Genomic DNA, 12,496 nt, shown 5'->3' with positions numbered 1-12,496 from the left:
ACAGCTGTCTCAATTACTGTAATACTGTGGAAAACTAGGTAACATCTGTAAAGAATAAAATTATTGTCATTTAACATTTTTACTTCCCCTTCTGTTAGAGGCTTACTTCCACTACATATTTGGAGCAGCTACTGTTTAAACCAAGCAGACCATTTTGGAACAGAGCTATTATGCAAATAATCTAGTCTGTATTCTAACTAAAAGCAATGCTGTGCTAGTCTGGACAAGACATGATGCACAGTAGAGTTTCTTTTTAATTTTTTTTTTTTTGTGCAGTGGAGCAACATTATTTATGATGGTAATGACGAAAGATACCTTCCTATCTAAAAATCAGACGTTCAAGAATATAAACACATAACCACCTTTTATGAGCTAGTGTTTGTCTTTCATTTATTTATCGAAATATTTACATCCTTTTTACATATTTATACTTGCAAGTCATTGCAGTGATATTAAGTGCTCTTCAATGAGAGCAACATAAAAATCTACTTCTATTATCCTCTCTTAGCAAGTTTGTACCTGTGTATGCAGATTTATACCGCAGACATTATCTTCTATCTGTAAGTTATATGAAATTACTTATCTGTAACACCTGAGTAAGATCAAAGATCCCAAACAACATAAGCCACCTGCACCCTGCCTTAGACAATGTAATAACCTTAAAACATCAAACCAGTATATTTCATGCCTAGCATTTTAATGCTATTCTCTGGATACCTGGCTTGTGTTGGAAGAAAAGATCATACCTAAGAACAAATGCAATCTAAGGCAATATTTAAAGATTAGATTATCCTTCATTGCCAATAGCTCATTTGTTTACTATCACATTGCTTTATTCTTGTTTTGCCTCCTTATACCATGAAAATGCTGAATATTCAGTTTAGATTCCCCAGCAGCTTTTTATTTTAGTCTAAAAACATTTACCTAACACATTCTTAACAAGCAAAGTGAAGAAAATTCAGCCATCTGTCTCTACATTACAATAACAGTTATGGAAGAGTAGATTATTCTATATAGCAAGAAATTTAATGCTAGGAATTCTTATACTTTAAGCACTGCGTGCTCGTGTCAGTTTTGTATATAAGAATGTTGAACACCAATGTACACAGAAACAATGATTTATAAGCAAACACAGGACAAAATATTTTAAAGATATTAAATGCATTCAATATTCCAATCATGCTATATGTCCATGCTTCAAACTGAGAAAAAAAATGATCTGTGCTATTATTTTCTTATCTCCAGCACTTCACTAGTTCTAAATTATCACTAAAAACACTTAAAATGACTTGCTGGAAACAAACACAATATAGAGATAGATCTGAATCCTTACCTGGGAAACCCCCTTGTACCATTGCTGTACCAGCATGTACTTCAAGATATCTGCATTCCTGACAAACATTCAATGCTGTAAGCAGCTCAAATCCTCATCATACACAGACTCAGTGCTTGTCTTTCTTCTGACGACCTTGGGCCTATTTTTCTGAGATTTTTCTCTCCTTAAGGGCAAACCGTCTGTCTGTTTCTATTATGAGATGCCATCAATTACATTAATTTCAAGCTACCCACAAGCTAACAGTTACATCTGCCAGCAGACGAAAGCTGCCTATGAAAGTATGCAGGGAGAAGCAGATCTCTGGTTTCCCACATCTGACCCACTGATGCTCTACGGCTGCTGTTTGTGCACTGGCTTACTCTGCTAGCATTCGAATGACATCTCTATCCCCAAACACGAGTCACCTCAAACGTTTGTTTATATCCCTGTTAGCTGCAGGTACTATCTTGCTTAATGACCCACTGCATGGCAAAGTAGCAGTTAATAGACGGTATTTATCTAAGCATCCTTTTCATGCAAGCTACAGGGGTTAAAAATGAATTTCTCTTAGTTAAATGGCTTCATTGTGTTATTTTCCAATGCTGCAAATCTTGCAGTTTCCCAACGCTGATATGTGTTCATGGCGTAGGGTTTGGATGTTTTTTTTAGTGTCAGAAAACAAAACCAGTCTGTCATTATAAGCATAAGAAAGATTCAAACTTCATCATAACTTGTATTTTGCTGAAACCCTAAAAAAGCAGTATTAGTTTTACTGCAATGAGTGCTGAACTGAAACATTGAAAAGACTCAAAATCCTTCATTTAGTAATTAAAAAAAGCAAAGATATAATCTCTCTCTAAATTTATAAACATAACTAGTTATTTTGAGAAGTCCTTACTAATTCTCTATTCCAAATGTTACATTTTAACTCAAAATACTCAGTTATTTTGTTAATACCATTAATTTGTTCATTTTTAAAGTTCATTGTCCTTTCTTTAGAATATGTATCACAGCACATACAAAGCCATCTGTTCAGTGCATTATGTACAAGCACACAGTAAAAAATACGTCCCAGCTGCAATTTTACTATTAATTCATCAAAAATGTAATTTCCTTTTGCAATACTTCATCAGATGATGAGAACTGTGCATGTGATTCACAGAGTAAAAAAAAAAAAAAACAAAAAACCCACCAAAAAAAAAGAAAACCAGCCCAATAACAAAAACCCAAACTAACCCACAACCTCAAACTACAATGACACCAACATCATAATCTATCCTCATGTGGCACAACAGCTTGCGAGTCTGCCCAGCCCTTCTGGATCTGATATTAGGGCTGGTTACAAAACTTACATATTTTAGCTAATTATGGGTCGGAACAAGAATGGGAAAAGAAGATTAGCAGTACAGAGTCACATTAAATAGAGATTAACATGGAGCTGAAAAAATGAAAGCCACTGCTCTATTTGTCTAATCCTGGCTCTTGCATCATCTTTGGAAATCCACTGTACTAAGTACACTTGTTACCATATTTAAGAATATTAAATATTGCAATTACTATTTTTTCAATATTTTATTTTCATAAATCTTGAACTATTTTTCCAAGCTACATCTTACTCTTTGAACATCATCTCTATTTGCTGTTGATTGCAGTGACATCTATTGGAGAGGCAGTGTTTGGCTACACAAGCTGCCTCACCTGAAGATCACAGTTTTCGGGTGTCCCCCCCCAAATTTAAGAATTGCTTTTCCTTTGTTTTAGCACAGCTTTGCATAAACCAGACTCCAAACAGTCAGATCCTCAAGAATTGTATTATTTATCAGTGGTTTTGTTTTTATTTAGTAATTGTTAATAATTCTGGCATTTTTCCAAAGTGCCAATGATTGTTTTCCCATCTTCGCCCACAGCAGTACATAGACACTTCCTGAGGTTGTACTTTTGCACTCCCCATATACTTGACCATACCTTCTACAAAGTCTCAGCTGAACTCTATTCCTTTTTTTCATCTTTTGTTTTTAATGAAAGTCACCATCCTCTCACGTGAGTATGGATATCATTAACACTATGGAAGCTGCTAAAAACCTTAGGTGTGATAAGGGCACTCTGCTCGTATGCCCAAGCGCTTTCTAACCCCAACCCTACCTAGACAACAGGCAGTGTGGGTTTGTCTGAACCAACCTACACATGTGAGCACACACAGACTCTCCCCTCTTGCACCCTACGCAGCCACAGATTTATCACAATGGGGAATGCAGAATGGAAATACTAGAGAAGTTTTTAAATCACTTGCTTTGGTACAGAAACCACCATTCCTCAAAAAGCATTTTAGGAAGATAAATCATTATGCTTTCTTACAGCTTCATTGATTTCTACATTATCTAGAGACAAAATAAAAGGAAGGGGGTATTATTATCCCCTTATTAGATACAGTTAAATATCCTCGCAGACAGGAAGTCTGAGCACAGCAGTGTCTAGTCCATTATCTTAGCCACCTTTCACAATTTTTTTTTATCTATTTTTATTTTTTCAAACTTATTTGAAACCAACCTGATCAATCTCAGTCAACTAACTAGACAAAAGATTTTACTAAAAAATATAATATCAATTGAAATTAAGGATTCCAAGTTCTTTCAACAGTTGTCTTTTTAGTTTTCTTATAATGGTTTTTAAGGTCTTTCCTATCTAACTTATGATTGCGTCAACTCAATCACAAAGTATATCTAAATTGTACAGTTATGAATGCCCCAAGGAAAACCTTACAAAACATTCCATTACAAACTACTCTGCCCATACATTTCCTCTGCTTCTTTTTACTACTAACCCCTCATTATAGTAATAAGCCGCAACAGGGTGCACATTAGTCTATTAGCAGATTCTTAGTGCACACCTACAGCCATCCGCCACTCAAGGAAAACACACCAATGCCTATTGATGCAGTCTGTAGCACAGCTGCTTGCAAGTACAAATAGCTCCTTTGTATGCTCTCACCTCCTTTTACTTGTTTTGATTAAAAAAAAAAAAAAAACAAACAAAAAACCCAACAAAATCCTATTCAAAGCCTAATATTTTTAAGGTTTGGGAAGGCTAAAAAACCTCTTCATGGAGATTGACCTTCTCCAAAACAACCTCTGCCATGGACAAGCGTTTCCAGCATGGAAAGGAAAAACTCCAAAACCACGTTGTAACATTTTCAGGTCTGCAAGATGAAACATTTTGAAGGCTCCTTTCGCAGCAGGATGCACATGCTGCAAGTTTTACAAAACTATTTTAAAGCTTAAACTGAAAGCCTTAAAACAGCAAAGTCAAAGCAGAGAGTAAACAAAACCCACATCACACAGGGTTAGAGCTGCATACTGATAAAGATTTGACAGTATCACCAGAAGAAATAAAACAAGAGGAAATACTATTTTCAACTTCCCTTCAAAGTCTAGCAAAAAACCCTATCTAAGAACTTAGAACATAATATTGGAAGTAATAGTGGTTCAAATGAAACTGAAATATAAAAGAGAAGCAGGTCTGAAACTAAGGATCTTGGGTGCAAGAAGACACATTTGAAAAAAACCACATAGAACTTCTTTAAACTTCTTAAACCACAGAAACTTGGAGGACATCTGGAACTTCTCTAAACCAAGAGCTACCTAGTCGTTCTATTCCCAACAAGGATTCACCCTATTTGGATCAAAAAACAACCTTTGAAAAGAAAAGGGAGAACATCTACAAGAAATGACTGTTCCAACAAGTCAGCAATGAAAGCTAGTTTCAGTGGTGGAAAAGCAGAAATAAAAGGGAGCATTGCCAAAAGGCAAGCGGATTTGGATCCCACAGGGGAAATTAAATCAATACCAAAAGGTTATTCAGCCACTTTAAGGGTAAAACAGACAAAACACGGAGACTGTGAGGCAGTATAGATGGGACGGAAAGGAAAGAAAAAATTTCTAAGTATGGCAGGAAGACCAACAATGCTTTGCTTTCATTTTCAGTATGGGAAATGATGAAGGACATGGAGGCAAAAGTTGAGAGCATAGGTCGAAAGAAGTGACAAGCAAGGAGAAAAAATGTCAAGTGGAGCAAGGAAAGTATTTCTGGAGTATGAAAGAAATTGATGAGCAGGTTCGTGACACTGCAGCTGTATTAATAAGAACGCTAAAAAATAAAATAAAACCCATCAGGAGCACAACCAGAGGACAGATTTGACAGCTGTCCCACCTCAAAATGCCTGCTAAGGCCTTCTATGCTATTGGCAGAAACTGAGAACTACAGGAAGTAAATGAAAGAAGGAGAGGCTATGACGTGAATTTACCTGAGCTGACACCACTTCTTCCTTTTAAGATACCATATCTTCTAAACAAGACAGACAATAAATCTAGTTTACTTGTTCACTGAAGCTCAGATTATTAGTTAAGGTTACAAAACCAGAAGAATTAGTACGATAAGTGGGTAAGGAATAGACCAGTATGAACATGCAAAGAGTGTTAAAAAGGCAAGTATGGGCCTGGGTTGAGATTTCTGAGAAAGGTGCTCAAGAATCAGGACAGAAGTTATGAACATCAAGTAGTTCACAAAAACAATACTGTACTGGAATTTACAGAGAAAACTTTGTTTTTCAAGTGATCACAGAAAAAAGACTCTGTAAAAGCCCATTCCACAGCTGCCAAGATGCTTAATATCAAGTACAGTCATATCATTTCTAACATGCTTTTTACGTCAAGGGTTGAAGTAAACTTAGTTTCAGCTTCCTTAGCCTGTTTTTTATTTTAAAGGAACGGAATGAGGTAGGGAAGAATAAAATGGAAAATGCATATCTTGGTTTTCCAAGATTCATGGGAAAGATGGCTATTGCTAAACATTCAACTTCAGTCAGTAAAAAGGGTAGAAAGAAGCAGATTCATCTGAATAGATCTGCTTGCTGCTGCCAAATCTGGTAGGATTGATGAATTTAATATCAGAAGTAGCTTTACCTTTTCAGCTATTAGACTCAGCTGGCAATATCATTAGGGGTGGCAGAACAGCTAAAAAATGACCAAGCCCATCAATAAGAAATTATTTCTGTGCAAAGTATTAACTTAGGTCTAGCAAGCACTCAGATTGAGGCATATCCTAATTAGATAACTCAGGTGTCAGGCTACTTATCAAATATATCCTTTAACCGGGAGTTATAACTTTAATAACAAGCTGAAATCAGTTTGCTACAACTGGAGGTTTACAGAATTGGTTTGAAAGCTCAAGATACATTAATCCAACATCCACAGAGTCTGCAGTCAAATGCTCCTCCTCACTGCCACTCCCCACAAAAATACTGAAAAGCCTTCTTGAGGTAACTATGTGGCATACTTCAAACAGATGAGATGACAGATGACAAACTCAGTAAGGGGGAGTTCTGGAAAAATCTCAATGGGTTCAAGAACTTGCAGCTTTCCCTTAAAGCAACCGAGGCAGAGCTGAACACCCTGCTTCTGTGCCCCCATTACTGTTTCCATGAGAACAACCTTCCAAAATCCTTTTTGTCTCCACCAAAGCAGCCCTAAAAGTGACAAACCAACCAAACTCATTAATTATCTCGGCTTCAATGGCACACCATTGCCAAGGAAATCAGCAAGAGCAGCTGGAAGAGCTTTCCCACCAGCAGGCTCCAAGTTAGGAGCTTCCACTCTAAATGGGAGCCACGGTCGCTTCAAGGTCAAAAGCTACAAAGGCATCTCTCTGCTTTGGCTTACCCATAACCAGGGCAAACAAAAACCAAGACAAAAGATGATGAGAAAAATCACTGTAGCAAAAAACCCAAACCAAACCTCAACAAAAACCCCACCTGTATGCTGATTTGGTACAAGAGAGTATAAAGAGAAAAAAATAAAAGGTAACTAATTTTAGAAAATAACTTAGGACTCCTAACTGCAATGTTAGTATTCCTAAATATTTTATTGGAAGATAAGCTATGGATAATAATATTCGATTTATCCAAAGTTGTAATTAACAAAGCAGTATGCTGGAATCTGTGTCACGCTGCTGGAAGCTCTCAAGTTGCACTGCATCCTACTCTTTAGGTCCCTACTCTTCCACAGAGTGCATACTGACATAATTCATTGCAAACCCCAGAACTGGACAATTGCAGAACCTTTCCCATAAAAGGTGCTACAAAAAAGGGGGATCCTTTTTCCAGTAGAGTACTGAAACAATAAATCAGCAGATTTTTCTTTTTAAAGGAAAATATTTTGCTTGAACAGCATTGTCTGAAATTGACTGCAGGCTTTTCTGGACAAGGACTATGCACCAGTGGTTCTCAACCTACGCCTGCTCAACTACCGCTGCAATTACAACAGTAAAGCACAACACCTGCCTTTCACTGCTGACATCGCTGCCAAAGCAAGTCCTCTAGACATTGCTTGGACATTTGTAGACTGAAAATAAACAAGAGCCCTTCCTACATCTCTTCAGAAAAGCTGAGCTATAGGAGCCTGGCTGGGAAGAGAAGACTATCTAAGCTACAGATCAGTAGCCCTTGGTAAGAACAAGGTTGAAGATTAGATGCTGTTGCCACACTGAGCACTACTTCCCATAATACAAGCAATAAATGGCAGACACATTTATCACAATCTGATTGTGTTCTATAAATGTAATCTGACGCAATGATTGTGGCACTACTTACTCTCTGCACAAGCATCCTCATCCTCCTCTTCATCCACGTTAGCTTCCTCTGCATGCAGTCTTTCAAGTGCTCTGTAAGGAGGTGGTAATTTCATTGGAGGCGGAGCCCCATATTTTCTCTAATGGATTCAAAAACAAATAGTTACATGTTTTGTAACCTCCACACACAAGAAAAAAATCCTATTGTCTACTGCACTGTGTGTACATACACAGCACTTAATTACAATGCTAAATTCTGCAGCGTAGGCTTTTTATGTAAGAAATCAGGACAAGAAGTGACACTGTACATCAAAAAAAGAAAATACAATTGTACATGCACATTTACTTGTTGACAAAATACTCATGTATCATCAGAAACATGGAAGTGTGAACATTTATTAAGGGTTAAAAATAAACATTAAATTATACCCCATTTCTCATTAGAGACTCAACAACAAAATTGTCTGGTACCAATAAAAGTCAACCTTTTAAATACAAAATAGGAATACAGTCGTCTTAGTGCATCTACGATGTGAATATTTAAACATAACAGTTCACCTATATTTTTGCTTAAATTAAAAAAAAATTTGAATTATAACTTACAATAAAATTCTATTACCTCACATAAATACAGGCAGCTCCTATAATGATGCAGATAGCGGCGCATAGCAAGCGTAAAGAATAGGCTCCGAGTCTAATGAAGGCGCTTGTTCATCTGAGCAACTGTTTTTATAGCTCCAAGTAACTGGATCGTGCCTTAGTTTGCTACATGATTTCATTTAATTACATTCAACTGTATCCCATGCAACCCCACTACTAATAGCAGGATGCACTTTAGACAGGGAACACCGAGTACGATATGCCATTAGAGCAACCAGAATGCCCGTAATTAATTTCTTCTATAGCTGGGAAATACGACTCAACACCCGAACATCAAACCCAGAATAAAATTTTTCACTGTGTACAATGAAAGCTGAACCTGCATATGGATTTCTAAAACCTTGAGCCTGAATTTCTGTAGAATAGTCTAACTAGCAAACTGCTATGCAAGCTACATAGAAAATTTTGTGAGATAAGATATACATCATCCCATCCATTTAAAAAACATTGCAGGAAAGTGCTGCATTGAAGACAGCATAACAATAATAATTTAATTAATTCAATCCAATAGTATTAAAAGCATATAATAAGAGCACTTGGAAACACAACAGCTGTTTCCCCAAAGTATACAGTTCACCAAATGTGCCTCCCACTTTTTGCTTGACACCAACACAGGTAGAACTCGGCAAAATCCAGAAGATCCAGGAAGCGTGAGAGGACTCATGTCCTACATTACTGAGCAGGTGAAGATGGAAAACCTGAAGCCCCACTTTCAGCTGCCTATGACAAATCAGTAGTATCACTATAATTTAGTAATAACTCATAGTCTAAATGTTGACCCTTTGGCTTTTTAAGACCTTAAACATTTGTTAGGAAGTCTGTGTGAAATTACACGAGACACCTAAGCTTATCCAGCAGTTTGCTATGGCTCAGAAGGACAAGCTTCTCTCATCCCTCCTGACCCACTGAAAAGCCAGATGAGGAAATTGTGCCAGAGCACTCCATTACACCATGTTTTTGTATTAACACAGCTGTTTCCAGCACAGAGGCAAAAGCGCAGTTTACATTGCCAACCAGCAAAATAATGTTAATACCTGGTTTGTCCACAAGAAGCTCAATTGTTTCAAGTGGTTTTATATAAATTACCTCAAGTGATCATTTTTAAACAAACATCAATAAAGGAGGATAAACACCAACTAATCGGAGAAAACCTTCACTATCGAAAAGATAATTCATCACACCGGAACAGGCAGATTTTCCAGCTGGACGTGGCTGCTTTCAAATCAAATTCTTTTGTGACACTTTGAAGACTGGACTAGAAATATCACTGATTCCCCATAGGGACACGGACTAGTAATCCACTAATAGCAACTCTTTCCAACTCAGAGATGCCCCTACTGTAACACAGTATGACTGCTTTGTGAATCAATGTTCAAAGCTAAAAGGGAGCTACATATTTATGCACTGAAGCTCTTCTATATTCCACCCACCAGTTTACAGCACCAATAGATGAAAAAGGGTTGAAAAAGATTAGGCTCCCTGTTTAACCTCTGAACGCTATAGAACGCAACACACTGGAGTCCTAGAGATTAAAGGCAGCACATTGCAAGAGGATGAGCGCTTTTGAGATTAGAAATATAGATAACAAAACCAAGAAAAGGGGCTTGTAACTGCTTCATTATAAGTATTATCCACTGGCATGAAAGCATGACTTCAACACCTTTCTTGATTTTTTTTTTAATAACTGAGCCTCATAGCTTCTGTATCTGACAGGATCTGAAAGGAGCCTTACAAAAACTTTTGGAGGCACAACGGCCTTCTCATTATCCACCACACACCAGACTACTGAGTAGGATCAAATGAAAAGTTCATCGTATTTGTAGTTGGCATGTTAAACCGCACCAGGCAAAAGTTACTGTCTGCACTAATTCTGTCTCTACTCCTGCACTTCTGACACCCTCGAAGTACCTGACCTACACTCAGCAATCAGCACAGTTCCCACAAGAAAATACCTAGGCCATTAGAGCAATCTGGCTGGGAATGAGAAATTAAATTTTTCCCTTATTGCAGCGATTAAAACAAATCCACTGGTTTAGACCAAATAGATTTTTTCTCTTTTAAATCCATTGTGAAGTCGCTTGAAAGTTACTGTGCAGTAATTTCTTCACAATTAGCTGGCCAGCTACAGATCACTTGGTCATTTCCTTGTTTTACCCAGCAATGGGAAACGTAGGAGACTTGGCGGATTTAATTATCCCATAACATGATTTTACTGAATTTGAGCCAGCCTCACATTAAGGGTATCATTTGTGTACATGTTATTATTTCTCTGTTTCTACTGAACAAAGAGAATCAATTTGCCTCCATGTGGAGCAAAGCAGGTACTTCCAGAAAGATGCCAGTGAAGAGCTGCAATAAGTACAGGGTTTCAGCACCCAGGGGAGACCCACAGAACATCTGTCAGAAACCTGCTTTGTATTTGGCAGAAATTTGGCAAAAATTACTTGAATCAAAGATATTTCAACAAAACACTTCAAATTTCATTTCAGACTTTAGGGGGGGCTTATCATAGAGTTATAATGCATGCTATTATACCATGTGATTTAGTAAAACTTGGGTATAGCACTGAATGGAATAAATACCTTTTCACTCTTATTTTCTTTGTCTGCATCCTGATCTTTGCTGACTTTGATTCCCTTAGGCTGCACGACAGAAACTACCTGAAGAACAATGCATATGTTACACACATTAGAAAGAGCATTATAGCCACAAAACAAACATCCAGAAGTTAGGTAATGACAACAATAAAGCTACCCAGTACACTCTTCATCTTGCCCCATGTAGAAGTGCATTGCAGTGCAGTCGTTAAGTTACATTCTATTACTGAATTTACAAACATTCTCTACTTTTTTTAGTGCTCACTGTTTGATATCTAGCCCCATCTCTTCATTCAATTAAACATTACTCTGAACTCAGCAATGTGGATGTACATCCTTGATACAGAGCTCAGTATGGACTCCTGAAGTGTCAGTTCTTAATTATTCAGATAGAGACCAGCATCCATGCACACAGACACCTTATAAAAGAGAGCATGTTCAGCCTCCACATAATATCCCTCCTTGCTGTTCTTTATTCTTTCAAAATGTAATATATTCCTACTCCTCTGGCAGCACCTTATTTTGGTGAATGGGAGTTGGGACTGCGCAGCACTGCTGAAAGTCTGTGAATGTCCAGTTTCCTACAGCCTACAGTTCAAAGCAAAGAAACCAAAATCTCAAGTTATCCATCTTTCCCTTGATCTCTCTAGATTGACTAGGAAAGTAAGGGTTAGAGATGCAGCTGAACACTTAAATGTTCTGACAGTTTTTTTGGATCTTTTCTGTGAAAAAGCTGATACAGAAAGGGAGCCAACTCAGTTACCATCACTGTGATTTTTGCCATCACTGCTTGAGCACCTTCCCAGCATAGCTGGTGAAAGTCTTAATAGATTTTGAAAGACTCCCTGGAGCACTGGAAAAATAATGGACATGGTTGTGCCAGATTTGTCTACAGTTGTCAAAAAGGTCTCCTCAGGTCTACTAAATCACCAAAATTCTCAATTAAATTGTCAGATTATACTGAAAGAACATAGAAGTCTTGGGGGTTTTGTGTGTACTTCAAGGCAGGCAGAATTGTACACCTTTTCTTACTAAGGCATTAAAAGGTTTCTTGCCTTGGCCTTGCAGATGAGGAGGCATCTAAATCTCTTGAAATGTAACTTGCTCCCAAATAACTACTTCAGGTCCCTTTTTTACACAGGGTTGCTAGTGTGAATCTGGCTAATTTTAGTTACACTTTTGTTCATTTGAGTAAGAGTGTATTTTTAGATTATGAAATATGAACAAATTAAGATATACAGGGCCAGACTCAATTACACAGGTGGGAGAACTGAATTAACACCTAGTCAACAGATTTATGCCT

At 37.5% G+C, this 12,496-nt stretch overlaps 1 protein-coding gene across 6 annotated transcripts in view; it reads right to left on the bottom strand.

The window, feature by feature from the left end:
• PATJ (PATJ crumbs cell polarity complex component) overlaps positions 1-12,496 on the bottom strand; it is a 157,317-nt gene that overhangs the window by 80,714 nt on the left and 64,107 nt on the right. For all 6 annotated transcript variants that reach the window (XM_052802451.1, XM_052802452.1, XM_052802446.1 and 3 more), the window contains 2 exons: positions 11,179-11,256; positions 7,959-8,076 (listed from right to left, as the gene is read on the bottom strand). In XM_052802451.1, coding sequence (XP_052658411.1) covers positions 7,959-8,076; positions 11,179-11,256 — 196 coding nt within the window. The remainder of the gene's footprint in view (positions 1-7,958; positions 8,077-11,178; positions 11,257-12,496) is intronic.

Source organism: Harpia harpyja, chromosome 11, assembly GCF_026419915.1.
Source record: "Harpia harpyja isolate bHarHar1 chromosome 11, bHarHar1 primary haplotype, whole genome shotgun sequence".
Classification (NCBI taxonomy): Eukaryota; Metazoa; Chordata; class Aves; order Accipitriformes; family Accipitridae; genus Harpia; species Harpia harpyja.
This window is presented reverse-complemented; position numbering and strand designations above follow the sequence as displayed.